Here is a 23,849-nt window from a genome sequence, read left to right as displayed (position 1 = left end):
TTTACCACCTGAGCATGGGCCTGACCTCATGCCCAGAGAAGCCTTCTTAATCCTTCTCCCACCATCTCCTCCCAGCCTCACCAGCCCCCCACCACATTGTCTCCCTACTTGGTGAGGGCTCCCTGCCTCCCTCTCCCCTCATGGCAGTGGTCTATAATGTGGGGGTGCCTCCAGGTATACAGGATGGTTTTTTGAGGTGCTGGAAGGAAATATTAAAATTTCTTTAACTCATCCTTTTAAAATGGTTTTGTGTATGTTTTATTATGTACTTAAAGGTAATACAGGAGTACAGAAACATAATTTATAAGTAAGTTACTTGTTTTTGGAGTGCATGACTGTAATCGTGTTCACTAATTGAAGTATATAATCAGTGTGGAAATCCCTGGCCCACAGATGAAGCCCAAACTTACCCAATAGTCTAATGTCCTGTGGCCTGTTCTCCAACCTCCCTTTCCAACATCCATGTGTTATTCTGGTCAATGAACTTGGCTCCAACCAAATTGTTTTCTTCACTGTCCCTAAATATGCATCTGGCTTCCCTCCCCCCAAGTTTCTGTTCATACCACCCCAACTTCTCTGGAATATTCTCCTTATTTTTGCTTATCTAAAGTATAACAGCTGCTCAAGGTCCCACTCAAATCTCCTCTCTCTACAAGGGCCTCCCTGGCCACCCCAGGCCAGGTTTCTTCTTGCAGCCCCAGAACAATTTCTGTGTAAACCACATGCTCGCTGGAACAGCTCTCAATAATCCCATTATGTTACTTGTTAAAATATCTTCATCTTTTCATTTGCAGCTTACCTCCACAACTAGATTGTTAGTCATTTAGGACATTATTTTCTCCTCCTTGTGTTAGTGTATACTAGTCTTTATACTTACATCAGTAAACACTTGTTTTCAAAGTCTGTATTTTTCACATTTTGGATTACCATTTTCTTACTGCTCCTGTTCACCTACTGCTACTGTCGTGAGTCTCTACAGGCCTCTAGTTTGTGTGATCCATGGGTCATGTGTTTTCCATGTGAGTACGGATATTGAGAAGTCCCATAGAGCAAATGTCCCAGAGTAGAGGGGAAGTGTAGGATAATGCTGGAGTTGATCAGCCCTATAACAAACTGTCTAAAAATGGCAATTGAATGACTGGCCTTTCAGTGGTGACTTTACCATAATAAGGACTTTAACTTCTTCTTCTACCAATAGCTACTTCTTGGGGACCTGCAATAAACCCAGAATTACAGCAATTTCTTTGACCAAATATATAAAACCAAGCCTATGTCACAGAAAGGAAGGCAAGAGCAATGGTTTGATTTCTCAGAATCTTCTAACCAAAATTCCATCCTTTCTCCCTTCCTCTACTTTCTCTTTCTTCCTATCCTATGTGCCCACCATGGGGTAACAATGGAGCACCTGTAGGTGGTTGTTTCTTCAGCCCTATTTGAGAATATGGAGTTGTATCTTCACCTCCAAGACTGGTATGCCTATTGCTCATGAGCTGTCTAGCTTAGAGGAGGATAAGATCTAGAACCTGTGAAAAAAAGTTCTGGAGGTTTTATTTGGCTGTAAGTATAATAGTATGTCAGCTGCCAAAATAACCAGTGTGGTCATAGACTGGGTTAATGAAAGTACAACGTACAGATCCAGGGGCGTAATAGCCCCATTGTACTCAAAACTCTTCAGACCACACCTATCATGAGTTGTGTATGAGTCATGTATCAGGTTCTGAATGCAGCATTCTAAAATGTTCTTGAACTCAGTGGAAGGGCCCTGGAGGAAGTACCAATACCATGCAGTCCATGTCATTTGAAATAAAGTTATAGAAGGTTAAGTGTGGGGAGAAGTTAGGAGAGAGAAGACACATGAGAGCTGTCTTTTAGTAATTGAGTGCTGCTGTGAGAAGAAAGAACTGGTCTCACTCTTGGTTGCTCCAAAGGGCAGAACCTGTGAGTGGAAATTCGTTCAGTATAAGAACTAATAAGGTCCTTCCGAATGTACAGAACTGGAAGTATTACAGGAGCATCTGGCGTGCTTGGACTTTTATATCCAGGGCTTAGATTCTTTCTGCGTTCTTTTTGGGTTGCTCAAGAGATGGTACTAGATGCTGTAGTTAGAAATCATTTGGCCTCAAGCTCCACCCAAAAGCCATGAACTCCCTTATGTCCCTGAGTCTGAAAGCTGCCCTTGGTGTGTTATGGTCACATGTCTATGACTATTCCAGGGCCACAGCCTCCAGAAGTTGTGATCTCTGCTGCTGGAGAGGTGCCATTAGGGAACCAGGACAGGGGTTCCACTCACCTGCGGTGCAGATAAAACCCTGAAAACTCCTTTGGTGAGTCCCTCTGGACATTAATGGATGCTTCTGAGGTCTCACCTGCCCATCTTGGTCTTTAATCAGTGATTTTGTTTATCAGGAGAGCATACCAACACACCCACACACCTCCTCCCAAGTAGAGCTCAAATACTTTTTTTGGGTTTTGTATTAAGGTATGGTCTTTAAGCCAGGACTGAGGACTCCCTTGTTTTTCTGTGTGATTTTTGATAAAGTTTTTCCTAGACATAGGGACTGGCTGTGGTGGTGCTAAGTACATAATGCTAATCCGGCCTCTGCTACTTATTGTGTAGCTTTGGGCAAGTTATTTAGTTTACTTGGAGGACTCTCTTTTATCTTGCCTATCAACAATGATGATTCTGTCTATCTGAATCTAATCTCAAGAGAGTTACACTGAGGGCTGAGTAAGGTATGAATGCTTTGTAAACTGATTAGTTGAGCATCCCACAAATGTTAGCTCTTAACCACCTTATTTGCATTGTGCAGGGTAGGGAAAGGGAGTCAGTCATACTTTATCTTCACCCGGAACACAGGGACGCAGTATTTGTCAGTCAGCAGATCGGTGGTTGGGTGAATGTTGCATGCAGGGTTTAGCAGTCTATGTGATTTGGTTTTATTCCTCAAATTTGAAGGTCTTTCCTGGCGACTCAGACAATAAAGAATCCACCTGCAGTGCAGGAGACTCGGGCTTAAGGAACATCCCCTGAAGGAGGGCATGGCAACCCACTCCAGTATTCTTGCCTGGAGAATCCCACACACAGAGGAGCCTGGCAGGGGGTTGCAAAGAGTCGGACACAACTCAGCGATAACACTGCAGTCCATAGTGAAGCAACTCAGCATGCCTCAAGTTTGAGGAGCAAGAGCTTCCTGGCTTTGTGGGAATCTGCTGTGTTTTTAAACAGCCCAGGTTTCTACCACCTACCTTAGATGAAAGAGTGAAGTGTTAGTCACTCAGTTGTGTCCGACTGTTTGCTACTCCATGGACTGTACCCCACCAGGCTCCTCTGTCCATAGGATTTCCCAGGCAAGAATATGAAGTGGGTTGCCATTTCCTTCTCCAGGGGATCTTCCCCACCCAGGGATCGAACCTGGGTCTCCAGCATTGCAAGCAGATTCTTTGCCATCTGACCCACCAGGGATTAGGCCTCAAAAAGGAAAGCCTCCTCGCTGAACTCCTGTCCTCGGGTGGCATGTCACAGTAGCTCACTGGGCTCACAGTGGCACTGGTGGACCCTTGGCTGAAAATCCTCCATCTTTAGGGAGGAGGCTGGCCAGGACTGAGCTCTTGTTCAGTCTACCTGGTGGCCTGACACCCTGAGAATTGGCCCGACCTGCTTCAGCTGATGCACTGGGAAGACACAGATAGATGGGATGGAGAGGGAGGTGGGAGGGGGGATCGGGATGGGGAACACATGTAAATCCATGTCAATGTATGGCAAAAACCACTACAATATTGTAAAGTAATTGGGCCTCCAACTAATAAAAATAAATGGGAAAAAAATTAAAGACAATTAAAAAAAAAAAAAAAAGACTTCCTGCCCTCTGGTTCTTCTACTTTGATAGTATTCACCTCCCTAGGTCAGTCTGTGAGTCACAGAACGTAGCTAGGGCCAGGCTGCATTTGTGTGTATGCTTTGCTCTCCTTTAGATAAATCAGCTTGCTTTGTCAAAGGTACAGTAGAGTTAACAGTCCAGATGAGAGGAAATAATGGCCTCATCATATCCATTATGAAAATGTGTGCTTTCAAGAACTGAGTTCCTCTGGCATCCTTCTGTGGAAAAGATTCCTGAGCTTGTTAAAATAGAATAGTTTAGATTTCCACCAAAAAAAATTTAATCTGAAGTCGCAAACGTGTAATGTCATTTGCCTGGAAAATCCAGATTTCAGCTTTTCTACTTTAAAATGTCTTCCTTACCCCTGCCCCCAGTTTGCCTGGGAGTGACTAAGATCATAATATTTTTTGTCAAGGTATTTCATACTTATTTGTATAAAAGGGTAGGACAGCTAAAAGGTTGGTTGTGGTAGGTGGTGCTGGATCAGCACCCTTGTCTGTTGTTTGGTTTATCAGATGAACTTTGACCTCTACCCAAGAGTTTCATTCAGTAAATTCTTGGATTCCTACTCTATGCCCTTCCTGCCGGCATAGAACCTTCCTTAGTGGAGCTCACAGTCTAGGGTTGATGCTCAGAAATCCTCTCCTGCCTGGGCTGTTGCAACCATTTCCTCCTTAATTTCAGTCTGACATCTCTTTGCATGTCTGATGGAGGGAATCTTACTTTTCTTTCATTTTTCCTTTAAAAAAAACGTTTAATAGTTCTTTTCTGAATAATTAAAGCATTATATGCTCGTTCAAGAACAATTGGAAAAATGACAAGATTTTAAGCACAATTATATCCCATAATATCATCATCTAAACATAGTCAGTATTGAAATTCAGATATTTTAAAAATAATGTAGTTAATCATACAGTATATAAATCTTAAGTCCTGTTTTCCTTACTGACATTTTCCCAAGTCATGAAGAGCTCTTAGGAGTATTAAGACAAATCTTTCTTAAACTTAATCCAATTGCATTACTTCCCTACATAAAATTCTCCTCTCATTGGTCATGGAAGTTGCTATTGCTACTCTTTTTTAAAATGAAGTATAGTTGATTGACAGTCTTGTATTAATTTCAGGTGTTCAGCATAGTGATTTGGATTTTTTGCTACACAGAAGACTCCTTGTAATCTGATCTCTGCATCCTTCTCCAGGGTTGTCCATTTCACTTCCTATTTCTTCTTTCCCTGGTTCCTACTCCCCCAACTCAGGTAACACATAGTTACTTGCTAACTCCCCTTCTCCTCCCTTTACAGCCTATCCTACCTGCGTCAGGTGGTTTTCCGCTTCCCAGGCTGCCCCAGGGGGTTTCTTTAGTCGATCCTTTACTCACTGTTCTCCTCCTGTCTGGATCATCCTCCCAATGATGTATCCAATGAAATCTTTTCTATTTCTCATTACTCAGTTAAAGTTGTCTCTTCCATTAAGCCATTCCCTTCCTTCCCTACTCCACCTTAGAGCTGCCTGCTCTTTTTTCTCATCTTCCCCGTGGTACCCTCCTGTCTAGAAGAATGCCCATTGTAGCTTAGATTTTGGTGGGCAGGGAACCGTATGTTATCTGTCTTCATTTCTCCAGCACTTTGCAAATATTCAGCACATAGTAGAAGCACAATAAATATTTGCTTAAGTATAAACAAATCAGTCACAACACTGTAATAAATGCTGTTCAGAGGGTATGTAAAGGTTGCTTATAGGAGTCCAGAGGGAAGGGCATTTTATGGATATGTGGTCCAAGGTCAAGCTGACAGGAAATGTGTTCATTTCCATTGTGGCAATAGTCTTCCTCCATACCTAATCCACTTTTTTGAATTGTATTTGCATTTCTATTCCCTGACCTGGCACCAACCATAGGAGCACCCGTTTGCAACATTTGTTGCTTCCTCCTTGGCACACCTTTTCCTTTGTCTGTTGAGACTATTGTGGTCCTGAGCCCCAGACAGGACAGAAGTCCTCCCTGTGGCCGCACAGTCCACCACTCATCAACCAGCCATCACTGCCCATGTCCCCTAGGGAACAGCACAGACAGACAACTGAAGATCACTTATAGTGGTCCTTGGCTGGGACCCCATATCCCAACTCTAGCACAGGTAGCTAAATCCTCAGAGGGAATCACTCTTGAATTAGTTACGGTATTTCTAGCCAATGCCATTATTTGAGATAGATTACCCAGCATGTTGTTATTGTTGTTTGAGTTGCCAAGTCGTGTCTGACTCTTTGCAACCCCATGGACTGTAGCCCACCAAGCTCCTCTGTCCATGGGATTCTCCAGGCAAGAGTACTGGAGTGGGTTGCCATTTCCTTCTCCAGGGAATTTTTCCAACCCAGGGATCAAAACAGTACACATTTTAGCCAAACCCTAAATTTCTCTTTTCTTCCACTCTCACTGCCTTTGCCTTCCTCAACTCCATGCCTGAGAGTCCTTGCCCAGAGATAACCTGGCTCTTTGCTCATATAACAGGTCAGGCACGAAGAGACAGAACGTATTTCCCTGTGTAACACTTTGGGCTCCTCAGATGTCCATTCTGTACAAGAGTTGAGAGTGGACCACGCCAAGATGGATGGTCCATGGGAGAGCCTTGTAGCAGAGATATAAGCATATTTCCCAGGCCTTGCAGCCAGCATCCCGCCAGCCAACAAGCTACAGAACAAAGACTGAAATGAAACAATGTGGGCAAGGGGAGGGGAAGTTAAAGGCATGTAATCAGATCAATCACCAGCTGGGTTCATCTGCCTGGGGAGCCTGTCTCTGGTGATGGCACCAGGGGACATGTCACATGTCGTTGAAAAGCATGTCTGTCTGGTGGCTTGTCAAGCCTCAGCACCAGATACTCATTTCCTTAATCACTGGTTACAGATCCTGAATCTACAAATTTAGCTAAACTTTTCCTGACCTTTCTACATATTTAGCCTAGGCTTCTTCCCTGGATGACAGCTTCCATGGTTGGTTATTTGTTCTGTGGAATACCTTCATGTCAGGTTAAAAGAAATTCTCTCTCTTGAGCTTGAAGACCCTGTCCTCTTAATGCTGAGTTCTAGTGTTAATAACAAATTCATGTTAGGCTCTGGCACAGGTTGTTGATTTAAGGGTGAAATAGAGGGAAAAAAGGTTGACATCTCTTCTCAGCTTTAAGTTTTTCAGCCTCTAATTCTGATATCCCCCACCTGTTCTCGTATAATGGCCCATTGGTCACCTCATTCACTTTTTATTTCATTTACCTGGACTTTTCGTACCTCTCTTCAGTCCGTGTTGAAATACTGCAGCTAAGCCAGTTTATGATAGACACTCCAGGTGCAGGTTGTTTAAGATGATGCTAAAGTCTTTTGTTCCTACTGCCTTTAGGGACACTTCTTGATCTTTCAAAGACTGCGAAAGTAAAGCCTTCCCTTTTCCTACAAAGTGGCTATACTAGACAGTAGTTTTGTGTGGATAGTTTGGATTACTCTCTCATATTTGTTTTACAGTTGCCTACCATAACCTTGGTCTCCAGCTTATTGTTTATCCACATGGTTTCTGCCAGTTTGCACAATGAAATGACATGTCATTCTGTGCTGTTTTTCCTACAGTGCTTATAAAAATGTTAAGATTGACCCCATTTTTTTAGCATCCTGGTTAGTTCCATCCATGGGGGTAGTGGGGGAAGCTCACTGTTGTAGAGCATTTTAAATTTTTCAAGGGGTTATGCACCTGTTGTCTCTGACTGTTCCTTAAAAATCTGTGAAAAGGAGAGACCCAATTTGAAAATAGAGAAAAAATCAATTTGGAATGATTTTAGCTGTCTCAAGATTTAGCTGTTTTAAGATTGTCCAGGGACTGGCAGGTCTGGGATTAGAATCCTTTACCCTTAGCTCTTTCTAGAGTAACATATTTATTAAGCTCTTTAACTTGTTTCTCAGTCCTGCAGCACCTTAATTAAAAGAGATTAAAAGGATTAATAAATGAAAGAAAGCCCTTGGTAAATAACCTTAGCAAAGATGTTTTTGGAAAACGCTAAATCTGTTTACCTCTTCTTGTCTGCATCTTATTAGTCTCTTCAAAGAAAATTGTAGCTGATTTAACAAACATGATTTTACCGAATGAATTCTCCCGTCACTTCCCTCCCCTTGTTAATTTGCACTTGGTGGTCCTACAACTGACTTTCTTTCCTTGCTGCTTGTTTGTAGAATTGCAGTAATTAGCTTTACCTCTGGAGCTCTTACCCAGAGATCAGTCACTTTGACAGTGTCCATTATGTCTGGGAAATGGGCAGCCCCTGACGCCAAGCACATCTTGATTGCCTGAGAAGGCAGCAGCTCTGGGTGCCCTGCTGCAGGAAGATGGGAGTCTGGCCTCCTGGTACTTCCCTGAGGTTCGGTACAGACAGCCTTGGTTACTGAGCTACCAAGATGGCTGTGGCTAGGCTTGAGGGGGCATGAGGACTTTCGGACTACTCTCCTATGTACACTTCTTTAAGGCTGTTTATTCTTCTCTTTTCAGAGTCTGGAAGGAGGCTCTTACCGAGGGAGCTTGAAAGACCCCACAGGCTGCCTGAACGAAGGCATGACCCCACCCACACCTCCCAGAAATCTGGAAGAAGAACAGAAAGCCAAGGCTCTGAGAGGCAGGATGTAAGTACTTCCCTAGACTCCAGCCTGCTGCACGTGTGTGCAGTGGGCAAGGGTCAGGGATCCTGGGAAGTTTAGGGAGAATTAGGGATTCCCCACACTGTTTCCATTGATATCATTCATTCTAAGTAAAGGTGACCATCGGTCTATACAGTGTGGCCTTGATCAACAAGGAGACATTTGGCTCTGATTGTAAGGATTTTCAGCTGAAATATTACTGACAAAGTGTGGTTATAACCAAGGTCTGTTAGAAATTTAAAACATGCTGATAAAAAGAAAACAAAGATTAGGAAACTTTGGGACCACTACTATGGCCCCATATCAAAGAATCCATGGTAGAAAGTCTGATGAAATTTTATCGGAGGAAACATTTCCCTAGATGTAGGAACGTTAACATATAGGAAAAGGGAGTTGTTGGGCTACCGGGCTAGGGTCTAGCTCCACCCCTTATCAAAGGCTTTGTTTATTTAAAAAACATTTTTTATATAGTAGTATTTCTTTTTGATTATTTTTAAAGTTTTTAAAAAATTGAGTTATAGCTGATGTACAATATTACTTAAGTTACAGGTTTACAACATAGTGATTCACAACTTTACAGGTTATATTCCATTTATAGTTATAAAATACTGGCTATATTTCCCTGTGCTGTACAATATATCCTTGCTTGTTTATTTTATGTTTCTTACTCCTAGTTTCTAAAATAGTTTCTACTTCTTACTCCTCTACTCCTATCTTGCCCCTACCCACTTCCTTCTCCCCACTGGTAACCAGTTTATTCTCTATATCTGTGAGTCTGTTTCCTTTTTGCTATATTCATAGTTTGTTTTATACTTTTTTAGATTCCACACATAAGTAATATCATACAGTATTTGTCTTTCTCTGTCTGACGTATTTCACTGTAGTCTAAGTTCCAAGAGAAACTCTTTGCTATTTGAATGTTTAGGGGTAAATACAATTCACATTGCAGTCCATTTCACAAGAACCCAGGTGTTATGTAAGGTTTGGGTTATCCTCCCTGATGTGAAGTCACTCTTCTGTTCCTTGGTTTGATCAAGAAGATGGCTTCACCATTAATATAAAGCCACAGTCCCTCTGGAACTTCAGTTTTCTTGTTCAGGGTTTGACTGAGCGTTGGAAGCAGATCTGCTGATGAGTCTTGCACATAGTCTGCCGTGGGAGTGATGGTGAGCACAGTGAGAACAGGATAGGCAGTTGAGAAAGGCCCCTCCCTGTTTCTAATTAGCCTGCCCTTCTCCCTCAAACTCATAACTCCTTGAGCCTGGTCGTAGACCTGAAGATTAGCAAAAATAAATGAGGCCAGTTCCTTCTCTTGCCTGGAAATAGGCAAAGTGACCATTTGGGACTGTTTCCTAGGAATCATCATAGCCAGGGCAAGGCTGTCACCTCCTAGGGGAAATGAGCAGGTGGCATATAAGCATGTATTTACCACCTTAACTTTATGGTGCTCAGGGGAACCCCAAGAATAGAATAGAGATAAAGAAACACCATCCCCAAAGGGAAATTTCTTAGGATTTGGACAAAGCTAATTCTCCTTAGCTTTCCAGGTTGTTTTTATATAGATGAGGCAGGGTCAAAGTTGATGTTCCAGTCTTATCAAGCCAAAGCAAAATTTTGTCAGGAAGATGAACACTTATATCAGGGAGGTGACCTTTGAGATGACAGGTGCTCCTTGGCAAAGCCTATCTCTACTCTTGTAAAGGGCCTGTGAACAGTCACTTAAGCTTCCAGTCATTGTCTTGCTTCCAGACATGACATTGTCTAATTTCGCTCCAAGGGGCAAAAGTTTGTTGCCTCTTTTACCCATTTCACTAATTTCTTCCCCCATCTTTCCCTCGCTCAGTTCTGTATCTCTCCACATCCTGTGCTGTCCCCAAAAGCCAGCTGTTAGAATGACTCATTCCTTTTGCTGTATATTGCCTTTATTCTGCTATAATTTATGGCCACAATGAAAGAGATGATGTGTAGGTGTTTAATTGTAAACCCCACATGAGGCTAGAGGCTGAGGGGAATAGAGAACTGAGACTCAATCCAGTAAGACCTCAAAGTGTTAAATGGGAGCTCCACGGAAAAAAGATGAAAACAGACAGTTGTTTGTCCAGGAGAAGAAAAAAAGTCAAGAATGGACGTAATTTTCTTCAAGTTTTAGCCACTCATTTATTCAATAGATATTTGTTGAATATCTATTGTACCAACTGCTTGGCATACATCAGTGAATAAAACAAACAATAACAACAAAAGAAAAGTCTATGCTGTCGTGGCAAGTTCACATTCTAATGGGAGAAATCATACAATAAAATTTAAAATAAATCATGTAGTATGTTAGAAGCTGGAAAAAAAATTTAAAAAGTAAGGGAGATCAGGAGTATGGATGAGGCCATGTTGCAGTTTTAAATAGTTCTGACTGAAGTGTTCTGCATGAAGACCAGAAGGAGGTTGAGCCATTGAGGAAAAGTATTCTCGGCACAGGGAGCAGCCAGTGCAGAGGCTCTAAGAGATTTTCTGTGAAAACCAGCCATTCCCTACTACTATGAAGGATAGAGGGTCAGATGTGGATCTTACCTGTATCTGGAAGTAGTTAGTTGGACCAAAGAATAACATTTACTTTGTATTACTCTTTGCAACCCCATGGACTGTATAGTCCTGGAGAATACTCCAGGCCAGAATACTGGAGTGGGTAGCCTTTCCCTTCCCCAGGGGATCTTCCCAACCCAGGGATCAAACCCAGTTTTCATGTATTGCAGGCAGATTATTTACCAGTTGAGCCACCAGGGAAACCCAAGAATACTGGAATAGATAGTCTATCCCTTTTCCAGCGGATCTTCCCAACCCAGGAATCAAACTGGGGTCTCCTGCATTGCAGGCGGATTCTTTACCAACTGAGCTATAAGGGACGCCCATTAATAAATAACTTTTACTCAGAAGAACTGAACATGAAAAAATTGTTTTATTATCAGTTCAATTTATTTGGCAATTGATTGTGCACTACTTTGAGATGCAGGCAGCATAAATCTTTTACATCCTTTTCAGATGTCTTTCCATGTGTCCTTATCTCTTCAAGTGTTTCATCAGCTCTTTGAGGGAGGAGATGCTAGGTCCACTAGCAGCACCTAGTCCAATCCCCTTTCCTAGAGGCTGGAAAGCCTAGGATACCCTTCAATGTCAGCAGGATAGAAATACCATCCAGAAGCGGAGAGCCAGACTTCCTCCCCAAAGAGCCCTTCCAGCCCCAAATTCCCACTCTAACTTTCCTGTGGTTTTTCTTTTTACCACTTTCTTCTAAGCAGTAACTCCAGTATGTGCTCCAGTATATTTAAAAGCTTTTATTTGGCCTTGCCAGTTCCTTCCTGTGGCCTGAAACACATAATTGTGTGTATCAGAGAGAGGGAGCTGGTTGGAAGTGCTGGGCACACTGATAAAGAAGTTTGTGTTTCCCTTACCTCCTCCCCATCACCCTGGGGCTCCAGGCCCAGGGATCTGTGGCTTCTCTGTGCTGTATGGGACAAAAATTTCAGATGAATTGCTTCCAAGGCTTAGAACGGCTACCACCCTTGTGCTGCAGCCCCTGTTTGATGTCCCAGAACTTGATTCCTTCTCCCACTCAGGCCAAAAATGCAGTTGTGTGGCTCCAGGCAGAACTCTTTCAAACTTAGGTAACAAGTCAGACTCCAGTAGGCCGCATACAACTACCCTGCCTCTGTGCACAGCCATACTTATTTTATGTCCAGCTCTTTACTGTCTGGACAGAAAGAAGTGTTTGGGTTTGATCCTCAGGGACTCCAGAGAGTCAGTCTAAGTAGTTTAGCCAGGCAGCGGGCAACAGTGAAAGAGTAGAGTCTCTGAACTCTTGTACAACTGGGTTCAGATCCCAGCTCTGCCTCTCACATTGTCATCTTTGGCAATACCACCTCAGTATCAACATCTGCATAAACTAGGGCTTACAGTACCTACCCTCTCATAAGCACAAAGCAAATGCTCTAAGAAGAAGAAATCATTAACAAGAAAGAAACCAAGAAAGTAAATATCCTTATAGTGGTTAAATTCCACCTCTGGTGGGGCTGGGGAGGTGGCCGCACTGAAAGTGGTGATTAGGGAATGGCTTCAGTCAGTCTTTCTGGCCTTGACTGGGGATTTTGCAGACCGGTTACCATGGACACCTATCTGAATAATTGTAGCTTCTGTATCTCAAACACTTCACTTGATGAGTGTCTCTGAGGCCCAAAGGTTGCTTATCAAACGTCTTTCTCTTCTAGTTAAGCAAAGAACAGAGTTGACATAAAGGAGAAAAAGTCTCATGCTGATCAAAGCTTTCATAACTCAGTTTTGCCCAAGTGGCTGTTATTCCTTCTGCCTTGTGTTGTATAATTATTCAGTTATAGGTGAGGGAGGAGGAATTATAAACAATAGGAAGACAAATGCTAGGTTGTAAGTGTTGTTCTTCTGGCATTGCTGCCATCTGGGAAAGCCCTCTCAGCCTGGGTGCCCTCAGCTCCTCACCAGTGGGGGCCTCTCGTCCAGAGGGCATCAGCCAGCACCTTCCCGAGAGCTCAGTACGAGTTTGGGTGGTCTTGTCGTAGAGGCGCCAAAGTACTTAATTGTGAACTTCAATGTGAGGATTTCTTGCTTCACAGTGAAGAGGAGCCCTCATTGTTCTTAATCTCTTGCTCAGGTTTGTCCTGAATGAACTGGTTCAGACAGAGAAAGACTATGTCAAGGACCTGGGAATTGTGGTAGAGGTAAGTACCTGGCTCGGGACATGTCTGTGGTCACCCAGCCAGGGGGATATTGGACCCTACCTGGGCCCCAAGGTATTTTAACTTGACATGATATATTTTACTCTCCCTGAGTGTTTACAGAGATGAAACTAAAAATGGTAGTAGATCATATAGAATATGTGATCTTTTTTTTCACAAGTTTTTTTTTTTCCTTTTCCCCTTGAAATACTATAGGAGATTTAGGGGGATGTAGGGCCTCAAATGTTGCAGCCTCTTCGTTAGACCTGAATCTATTTCACCTTGTTTTAGGTAACCAAGCCATTGTCTCCAAAGCTTTGCATTGGTATTTAACCAATGTATATATTAGTTATATATATACATGCATGTGTGCTAAGTCACTTTAGTCATGTCCGACTCTTTGCGACCCCATGGACCGGTAGCCTGCCAGGATCCTCTGTCCATGGGATTCTCTAGGCAAGAATGCTGGAGTGGGTTGCCATGCCCTCCTCCAGAGGATCTTCCCACCAAGGAATCGAACCCATATCTCTTACATCTCCTGCATTGTCAGGTGGGTTCTTTATCAGTAGCACCATCTGGGAAGCCCATATTTGAGTGTGTGTATGTGTGTGTGTGTGTGTGTGTATATGTATGTATATATATATATATATATATATAAGAAATATATGGACATATATTCCTCGTAGCTATGAGTCACCATGAGCACTCAGCAGGTCAAGCAGGTCACTCTTGGTGAAACCTCAGGGCTTCTGTGTTTCCCTCAATTTTAAGGAGAGCATACTGCTACCAAGCAGACAGACAAACTTAAAACCACCAATAAAGCAAGAATGGCAGGTCCACAGCTGAGTCAACTTGATAGTAAATAAAACAACTCTCTCTCCATAGGGGTTTACTTTAGGGGGATTTCGACACAGGGATGAGAAAGGATAAGATAGTAAATGGATAATTTAGACGGCTTAGAGCCCTGTGGTTAATCATCTTAAATGAAAAGATGTGAAGTCTAACAAGGTGAATGCCTGATATCAAAATCACTTGCTGCTTCTTTGCATTGGGTCTATAAGTCCCAGTCCTAGGCAGTCTGCTGATTTAGGGGTTCGTACAGTCCATGGTGTCGCAAAGAGTCAGACACAACTGAGCAATTAATACACACACACACACACACACACACACACACACTTGCCTATCCCGAACCTTGGATAAACAGACTAACCTGGCATACAGAGGACCTGAATCCTAACTTAGGAGAGTTATCCTCTTCTCCATGGTGAAATGGGGCCAGCTAAAGGTGTAGCAGCCACCAGAGGCAGTCCAGCCTGGGAGTGGTGGACTTAGGAGTCTGGAACCTGAGGTCCAGGGATCAGTCACATCAGTGGTGTGACTTAGACATAACACATAATCCCCCATGTCTTGGCTTTCTCATCTTTTGAATGGGACAAATGCTGTTGATAACAACATCAGAACTTAAAGCTGAAATGAGATTATATTTGCTAGCACTTTACAGAAGCTGTGCTGCGCTTAGTCACTCAGTTGTGTCCGACTCTTTGCAACCCCATGGACTGTAGCTCGCCAGCCTCCTCTGTCCATGGGATTCTCCAGGCAAGAATACTGGAGTGGGTTGCCATGTCCTTCTCCAGTTACAGAAGCTGAAGTATTCACATATTAAGACATTTCTATGTCAGACACATCTAGTTTTAAGCCCTCAAAGACATAACTTGGATTGGGAGACTGGAGAGGAACAGCCAACTATATCTTCTTTGTCCTGCTTTCTTAATGGGGCTGGAGACAAAGAAAGGGACCCAGAACTTCAGAAAGTTCTGTTTGTCACTCTGCATAAGGGTGAAGTCCTGGTTGAGTGGTGAGAAACCACAGTAGCCCTTGCCCTTCTCCTTACACAGAGGGTGGGCTTCCTCCAGCCTGCTGGGTGGGGCTTGGTCCAGAAATATTCTCTGAAATGCTCTACTCACCATTGCCTCCGCCCTGCAGGGCTTCATGAAGAGAATAGAAGAAAAGGGTGTCCCCGAGGACATGCGAGGAAAGGATAAAATCGTGTTTGGAAATATTCACCAGATTTATGATTGGCATAAGGAGTAAGTCCTGCATTGCCCTAAGGATCAGGGTGTCCTGGAAACGGGGGCGCTCCCATCCTCCCGCGTCTGACCTTAAGGGTGGAGTCTGGGGGGAGTCTTCTGTCATTTATCTCCTCATTGAAAAGTAATACAGTTCTGAAGAATGTGGCTTTCTTCTCTTCTCCATCCTCCTTTAGTGTTTTCCTGGGTGAACTGGAAAAATGTATCCAGGAGCAAGACAGATTGGCACAGCTCTTTATTAAATACGTGAGTGTTGCCCCACACCCCACCCCTTCCCCTCACACCAGACTCATTTGCATGCGTTTTACAATCCCTTCCTTTCTCTGCTTTTCCTCCTCATCCCTGTCTGAGCTGTTGGGTTTTTTTCCCTCCCTTCCTTGGCAGTTTGGAAGCTGGGCTCTTGCCCACTATGTTTACTCTTCTGTCCCTGATGTTTAGCCGCCTTGGTGCATCCCCAGAGCATGAACCAGATCTGTGTCCTCTTCTCCATGCTTATACCAGCTTAGCGCGCTGGGGTTGACTGCATGGCACGGGTGCCTGAGCGCCTTTCCCTCTTCCCTCCTTTGCAGGAGCGGAAGCTGCACATCTACGTGTGGTACTGCCAGAACAAGCCGCGCTCTGAGTACATCGTCGCCGAGTACGATGCCTACTTTGAAGTAAGCTGCTCGATTTTGGCCGAACCAGAGTGGGGACAAGAAGCTCAGGCCAAGACCAACCCATTCAGAAATACCAGCCGTCATTCATCGTCTGGTGAACCCCACCCAGCACTGCCCATCCCTTAGGACAGAGATAGCCGCCTCCTCGGAGCCAATAATTAGCTTCTTGGCTAAGTTCTCATGAATCCCTTTGCTGGAGAGGAGCGGAGGCAGCCCAGCAAGTGGACTGGAGTCCCTGCTGATAGAACAACTCTGTAATTCGGAGACTGCTACAGAAGCTCCAGTCCTCCTTCCATGGCCCCAGAGCCCACTGTGCCCCCAGTCTTCATCACCAGGCCCTGGAGACTGCTTGCTGAGGGCCCTCCTCCTCCCAGGGGGGCACTCATAGGCACCTTGTACATAGCCTCTGCTCCTGTTCCGAGAGATCCGGCAAGCACCTCAAAGTGTCTGTTCTGCCCCAACCTGGAAGTGTTTATTTTGCTGGAGGAGGGGCAACACCTTGTCTAGGAAAAGAGCCCACAGCTAATCATTTGCAGATCTCAGTCCAGGATCCAGCCCCTCGGCCTCTGTGTCCCAGGGGAATCCCTTCCTTTCTGACTTAACCCTGAAGGGGAAGAGAGAAAGGAACACCCATTCCAGCTTGTCCCCAGAACAGGGGCAAGGACACAAGGGGTCACAGAGCTTGATAGATAAGAAGGTGATGATGAGGTGTGCTATGTGTTAACAAAGGAACTATTGTATAGGTAGTTCTACCTATCGTGTGCTTTGTAGATTCTAAACCTTTACTGGCAAACACGAAGACCTGCCTTGCTTTCCTTTGAACCCAGAACCAGAGCACCCCAATCCTTTGGTTCCTTTTTGTATAATGTAGCTCCCTTATGTTCCAGGAGGTGAAACAAGAGATAAATCAAAGGCTGACACTTAGCGACTTCCTTATCAAGCCCATTCAGAGAATAACAAAATATCAACTGCTCCTCAAGGTAAGAGGGCTGTGAGCCCTGCTCAGGGCCAGAGCGGGGTCTTAGTCAGGCTCTGAGTTAGGGAGCAGGTCAGCTGGAGGTTCTGTCTCCACCACACTTTTCCTGTGGGAGGCCCACGTGGGTTTTTACCTTACCTGCTGGTTATTTGCATCACCTTTGCCCCCAAATAAATTGCATGCCTGTTGTTCCTGCCTTTAAGTTTGGTTGTTATTTTATTTTATTTTTTCCAAATCACTTTCTTACATTGTTGCTGTCACCGACTGATTTGGAACCTTTAAAAACTAAAAAATTATAAGAGCATAAAATCAGAGAAGAATTCACCGAGAAAGAAAAGGCAAAAAAAAACCTAGAAACCTCAGATGAGTTAAACCTAAAATTTGATCATTTTTTACTTTTTAAAGTTGTTTAATTTGACTTGTCTTACAGAAATATAAGAGATATTTAACTGTCTTGTCTCCCATTCCTTCTCGTCATCATTCCCCTTTTGTCCCTATTCACTCACTCTCTCTCCTCTTCGCCCCTCCCCTCTACCCGTAGTTTTGAGTCTTTGAGTGTTTTCTCTGTTTGGTTTTGTCTACCCTGACTCATAACTTCATATCTCAGCTACTACAAAGCATTGCCATCTCTGTTGGGGAGGAGTCTTCTGGGTGTCATCTTGGTTTTTATGATGCTTCATTTTTTTTATAGTGCTGTATTTTCCTAACTGGTTTTACCCTCCCCTCACCCTTCCCTGCTTCCCCACTTGCTAGGACTTCCTAAGATACAGCGAGAAGGCTGGTTTGGAGTGTTCAGATATTGAGGTGAGTTTTCTGCTTGAAATGCTGATGGTTCTCAGGGGACAGTACTGAATGTCTGCCTCTAAAGGGGAAGGATTGGCTCTGGAGGATAGAGGATCCAGGCTGACTCCTCTCAGACAGCAGAGCCCCTTGCAGACAGCTACCCAGCAAGATGAGGAGTACCAAGCGCTGAGGAGCACATTGAGGGTTTATAAAGAATGCAACAATCCAGACCTGAGCCAGGGCACAGCTTAGCCCCACTGATGTTCTCTTTGTGGCTCCCAGTGACATGTGGTGGGAAAGGGTAGCATTTGAGCCCTCTAACATCCTGCAGAGATTGGGTGTTTCAGTGTACAGCTTTATCCATGAATCCAGATACTATTTGAAGCTGACATATAAACTATTCCATTTTCACTCCCTCCCTGGGTCCTGAGGATTACCCTCTAAGTGAAGTCCTTTGAGACAACGTCACCATGGGGATTATTTTAAGCCAGAGTGGTTACAGACCATTCTGGCAGGTTATTTTAGGTTAAAACCTCTAGTGTTTCACAAGCAAGGCTAAGCTGTTGCTTGGGCAGCCAGAAGCAACAAAGAGAAGAAAGAAAAATGTGAGAAGGAAAGCAAATGGATAAACAAAAGTGGGAAGGTAGAAAAAGGATGGACTGGGTAGCCTCATTCCTGCATGTGGTCACTGATTCATGTGGAGCCTCTGCATGGATGACCAACACCCCACAAACTAGAACAGGAAATCCATTCTCTTCCAAAGTGGGCAGTAGGGACCAGTGTCCTTTCCTAGGATCAAGAAGCCACCAGGAGGCCTCAGTCTTCCAGCATGGAATTGTCCTGAGCCCCCCACCCAAGTGCTGCTCCTGGTTATGACTACTGCTTTTCTTCCCCCACAGAAAGCAGTGGAGTTAATGTGCCTTGTTCCAAAACGCTGCAATGACATGATGAACCTGGGACGCCTGCAGGGCTTTGAGGTGAGCTCTCAAGAAGGCTTCTTAGCCCTCTCTCTTCAGGGCAGCAGGAACCTGGGCTTCCCTCTGAAGCCTTGTGCCCACCCTCTCTGTCTCACTTGCTGTCTACGCCATTGTGCCTGGGCCCCTCTGGTTCACGGGCCTAGAAGATGCACCTATTTAGGATTTCCAGCAATATAGCAGTCATAGGAGGTCAACCAAGCTACAGTCAGAATTCCAAGGGGGTTGGAAAGACCCAAGATTCTTTATAGCCATGGACCTGCCAATGACCTCTTCCCTTTTCTTTCTTATTTGAGAAATGCTGGGAATGTGAGGGAGTGTAGGACTATGTGATGGGAGTAGAACTAGGGAAAAATGGAACACTTTTTTTTTTTTTTTCCTGAGAGGGTGGTTCTAATAAACAGGTCTACATAGTGGCTGGCTTTTTAGTTAAGTGGATGTTTCAAGCTCTAAAACATCACAGTGCACATTTCTATTCTTTGACAAGAAGAGTCAAGCCTTGGGAGAAACAGCTGAATGTACTCAGGATTTGGGTTTCAATTGAATATGCTAGTGTGCTAGGGCCACCATAACCAGAGTTAGTATGCTAGGGTGGTCATAACCAGAGTACTGTAGACTTCAACAACAGAAGTGTTTCCAGAAGCTGGAAATCTGAGATCAAGGTGTAGGCAAGGGTGGTTTCTTCTGAGCGCTGTGAGGAAAGGGTCTGTTCAGGCCTCCCTCCTTGGCTTGTAGATGGCCATCTTCATGTTCACATGGCATTCTTTCTGTGTCTTCATATCATCTTCCTTCTGTACATACCTCTGTGGAAATTTCCCCTTCTTATAAACACATCAATCATTTGATTAGGGCTCACTGTGATGACCTCTCTTCAACTTGTTTACCTTTGTAAAGACTCTGTCTTTCAGTAAGGTTGCAATCTGAGGTACTGGGGGTTAAGACTTTAACATGCAACTTGGAGAGGGGATTCAGTTCAACCCAAAACAGTGAATCTCAGAAGAGCAAATTGGCTTTCCTGATTTAAGCTTAATAAGTGGGCTGTTATTAGTTTATAGCCAAACTTCATTTATTAACTAAACACAGTCTATTTTAAATACTAATATGATAAAACTGGAACTAATGCAATTATTGACAGGTGCTTATAGTTGTTGTTGAACTCCTTAGAGAAAGATGTGGATCTTCTAATCCTATTTCCCAATAATCTTGTAAGATTGCATTTTTCATTTTGGAAACAGGGGACTTTTCTTTCTGGCTAAACTAGAATGAAATAGACATAAGGCAGACTGATATATATATAAGGTTAGGAAGTGCTATATCCAGGTTTGGGTTAATGAGTTCAATTAATAATGATTTTGAGCCAAATTCTTTTGTCCTTTCTGCCCTTACAGCCCATCCTGCTGTCCCTGTCTGATTTCCATCTCTTTGTTGTGATCAGGAACTATGTGGAGGGTCCTCTTTGCTCTTAATTTTTTTCACAGGTTCCTGTTCTCCACAGTAGCCCTGAGGTATTCGAGTAGAAAGGCCATGCATCAGAAATACATCTCAAGTTTTCACATGGTGTTTCTTAAGTCACACTAGATGACATTTTACACTTGTTTGCTTGGAATTATGCCAGGTCTGAGGCTGTTCTGAACAAGCCAAGTAATTCCTTTTGCCCTTCATCCTTGATGTTCCCTGTGTTTTTCTGAGCAAGAGTCTGATTTGAATTTCTCTTGGTCTCTGGAGGAACTGACCACTGACAGGAGGAACATCTGATGTGCCTTCTGACCCAGTCAGACTTCACAGGACCCATATTGTACATGTGCATGTGTCCACAGAAGGACACACATAGGAGGGTGGAATTATTTTCTCTTTTAAGTCAACCACTACCATCTCCTTTTTTCACTAAGTCCTAGAGAGTCTGCTTTGCATTCCTTCTGCTAACTGGGAAGGACCATTCCTTCTGAAGTCCTTGGCTCTGGGGCAGAGAGAAGTTAACTCCTTCACTTAGATTCCCTCCCTTTTACATCCTTTAGCTTTCCCTTTAGTGTTGGCAGGGTTATAACTCTTGGGTCAGGCTCTTATGTAATATTAATAGAGCTTTTAGAGCTGGTCACTGGCTTAATATTAACTTTGGACCAGGGTAGAGATAAGCTTGTTTGGCTGCTGACCTTGACAGTAAGGCCCATGATCCAAGCAAAGGGCTGGCATTTCTCAGGAACATGAAAGGAAAATAGCTTGTGTGTTGGGTAATGTTTGAAAAAAGTCATCAGGTGCAGAGAATATTCCATATTTGCATTAAAGGACAAAAGTTGTCAGCTGAGAGTTATAGAGGCAGCGCTCTGGTCACTGTCTCAGATGGCAGCACCTTCTTGTTGCAGAACAGTAGAAAAAGCAAGGCTCTCCAGTAGCATCTGTGAAGACTTGCTGGCTTGGGCTAGATTCCCTTGAAAGATGTGACAGTATCTCTGAAAATCTGGTTAGAACTGGTAAACCAAATATGCTCTACCTCCTAGACTGGGTGTCAAGTGATCTGGCAACTGGAGACATTATAAGAAGGATTCCAGGACCCCCAAAAAATATCCATCAGCTTATAAAATAAGGGCACCGATTGATAGTACTTCAGCTGTACCTGCTGATCTGTAGCAGGAGATGAAGGTCTCAGAATTTCACCAGCCTGAAATAATAGAAGAGAGGGGCCCAGCTCATCTGATGTGTGTGTGTGTGTGTGTGTGTGTGTGTGTGTGTGTGGTCCTGCCTCCATTTCCCTGGCCCTAGATTGGTTCTAGATCCATGGCTATGAGAGTACCCCAGATCTTCTCACAAGGGCCAGGCAGGCACACCTCTCAGTGGCACACTTTCTTCAAGGACAGAAAGGCTGCTTCCAGCTCCAGCATCACCTACTTTCTGTTTTCCTTTTCCTAAAAAAAATAAGGGCCAGGACAACTCCTGAACATCTTTTTAGCTAATAATTTTATCTTCTTTCTGGCATTTTCCCCAAGCTGCTTCTTTATGGTTCTGTAGCCTTCTTTCCCTTCCATCTGGGGCCCTATAAGAAGGAAGGTGGTCACAGTCTACCCAAGACGGACCCTGATTCAGTCTCTTACTAGAACCTGAGGCATTTGCTGTCGGGTCTGTTGTCCATGTCCCCAGAGCGGGAGATTCTGTTACCCAGAGGGCTGGGGTCATCTCCCTGTCTTTCACTTACTTCATTCCAGCCCTTCTTCCCATCAGGGGACCCTGACTGCTCAGGGCAAGCTGCTGCAGCAGGACACATTCTATGTGATTGAGCTGGATGCTGGCATGCAGTCACGGACCAAGGAGAGGCGTGTATTCCTCTTTGAGCAAATCGTCATCTTCAGTGAACTGCTCAGGAAGGGATCCCTCACCCCAGGCTACATGTTCAAAAGGAGCATCAAGGTGAGGATCCAGGCGAGGGTGAGGAGGGGCAAGGAAGAAGCACACTGAGGGAGCTGCTTCCCAAAGATGAGGCACTGGCATAAGTGAGGATCCAGAACACTGAAGACCTTTTTGGCTTGTAGCCTTCAGGCTTGAAGGTTGATTATCGTGAGAAAAAGTGACAGCTTGGCGCCAGTCTCTAACGTGATCGTGCAGGTTCTCCAAGATCATGTCATTCAGTCAAAGACAGAAACCAAAGTATTTAAGTTGTTAGATCCAGGGCACATTTTTGGAAACATCTGAAATAAAAACTTGAGGGAACTGTAATATGTTGTTGATATTTTTAAACCACTTAGATATGTAAAGGATTCCCTTGGTTTCTTCCAGATGAATTACTTGGTCCTGGAGGAGAATGTAGACAATGACCCCTGCAAGTTTGCGCTTTTGAACAGGGAGACTTCAGAGAGGGTCATTCTGCAAGCTGCCAATGCTGACATCCAGCAGGCCTGGGTGCAGGACATCAACCAAGTCTTAGAAACACAGCGAGACTTCTTAAATGGTAGGTGCTGGGTCTGGCTTCTAGGAAGGCCATTTTCAGGGAAACTCACACCTCTGAGCCCCCTTGGGTCTGGGCTGTTGGTGAGTAATGAGCCCTGATCACGTTTACATGCATTCCAACCTTGTAGTTTTCAGAAACACTTTGTGTAGAATTTTTCTGAACCCAAATATACAAGTGGGCAGATAGGACATGGTAAAGAAGGCCATCTTTCCAAAAGAAGAGAGAATCTCTTACAGCCTTGACACAGAAGTTGTGCCTTGTGGCCACCATTACCAGCTGGTAATAACTGGGGCCAAAATCTGAAATGAGCACATTCTTTTTGTCTCAGGGGCCAGCTATCAATGATGTATATTTTTCCATTTGGTAGTTAATGGCTGGTAATCTCAGAGGTTCTCTAGTGTTATCTAGAGATAACTGGGAGTTTGACAGATCAACTCAAATCCCTCTTTGCTCCCAACAGAGGTGATTGCTAACTCTAAATTTCAGGAATACCTTGAAGCTTCCCAGAACAAATTGTCACTTACACAGAGAATGACATTCTCTATGGACTTACAGGAGTACTGTATGGCCAAATGTGTTCCCATGTTTACACATACACGTCCAACCCTTAGGCGTATCACCTTTTCTAGTCTAGAATCTGGTCTCTTTCAAATGATGCACATAGAGCAATTGCTGGGTGTCTAGCATGGACTGAATGATGTGGGGAGAGACTAGAGGTGATGAACGTTGGGCAAGTCATGACATGTCGCTGGGCCTCGGTTGGCTCTTTTTGTAAACGATCTACTCTGCAACTTTGGAAGCAGGAAAACACAGCACACCTCCCATACCCGAGTGTAGCCTCTGTTATCTCCAGATAACTCCAGAGAGCCTGTGAGATCATCAGGTATCAATTGTACTCCACGGTAAGGGATTTAGCACATTGTATTTATTTTAAAACAAATAACATGAGATTATATGGTAGAATGCCTTGATTTTTTAAGGTAGAACATGAGACTTCAAGGCTTCCCAGGTGGCTCAGTGGTAAAGAATTCTCCTGCAATGCAGGAGATATGGGTTCAATCCCTGGGTCAGAAGATCCCCTGGAGAAGGAAATGGTAACTCACTTCGGTATTCTTGCCTGGAGAATTCCATGGAATGAGGAGCCTGACAGACTACAGTCC

General features: G+C 44.0%; 1 protein-coding gene across 3 annotated transcripts in view; it reads left to right on the top strand.

Annotated features, from left to right (window-relative positions):
• The window catches only part of LOC133073478 (kalirin-like), a 122,095-nt gene that overhangs the window by 45,888 nt on the left and 52,358 nt on the right, over positions 1–23,849 (top strand). For all 3 annotated transcript variants that reach the window (XM_061166985.1, XM_061166984.1, XM_061166986.1), the window contains 10 exons: positions 8,398–8,528; positions 13,213–13,279; positions 15,260–15,363; positions 15,540–15,609; positions 15,933–16,019; positions 16,907–16,999; positions 17,749–17,799; positions 18,678–18,755; positions 21,966–22,151; positions 22,518–22,689. In XM_061166985.1, coding sequence (XP_061022968.1) covers positions 8,398–8,528; positions 13,213–13,279; positions 15,260–15,363; positions 15,540–15,609; positions 15,933–16,019; positions 16,907–16,999; positions 17,749–17,799; positions 18,678–18,755; positions 21,966–22,151; positions 22,518–22,689 — 1,039 coding nt within the window. The remainder of the gene's footprint in view (positions 1–8,397; positions 8,529–13,212; positions 13,280–15,259; positions 15,364–15,539; positions 15,610–15,932; positions 16,020–16,906; positions 17,000–17,748; positions 17,800–18,677; positions 18,756–21,965; positions 22,152–22,517; positions 22,690–23,849) is intronic.

The sequence above is a fragment of the Dama dama genome, chromosome 19 (genome assembly GCF_033118175.1).
Source record: "Dama dama isolate Ldn47 chromosome 19, ASM3311817v1, whole genome shotgun sequence".
Lineage (NCBI taxonomy): Eukaryota > Metazoa > Chordata > Mammalia > Artiodactyla > Cervidae > Dama > Dama dama.
The sequence above is the reverse complement of the archived record's forward strand: the minus strand, read 5'-3'. Positions and strand labels throughout refer to the sequence as shown.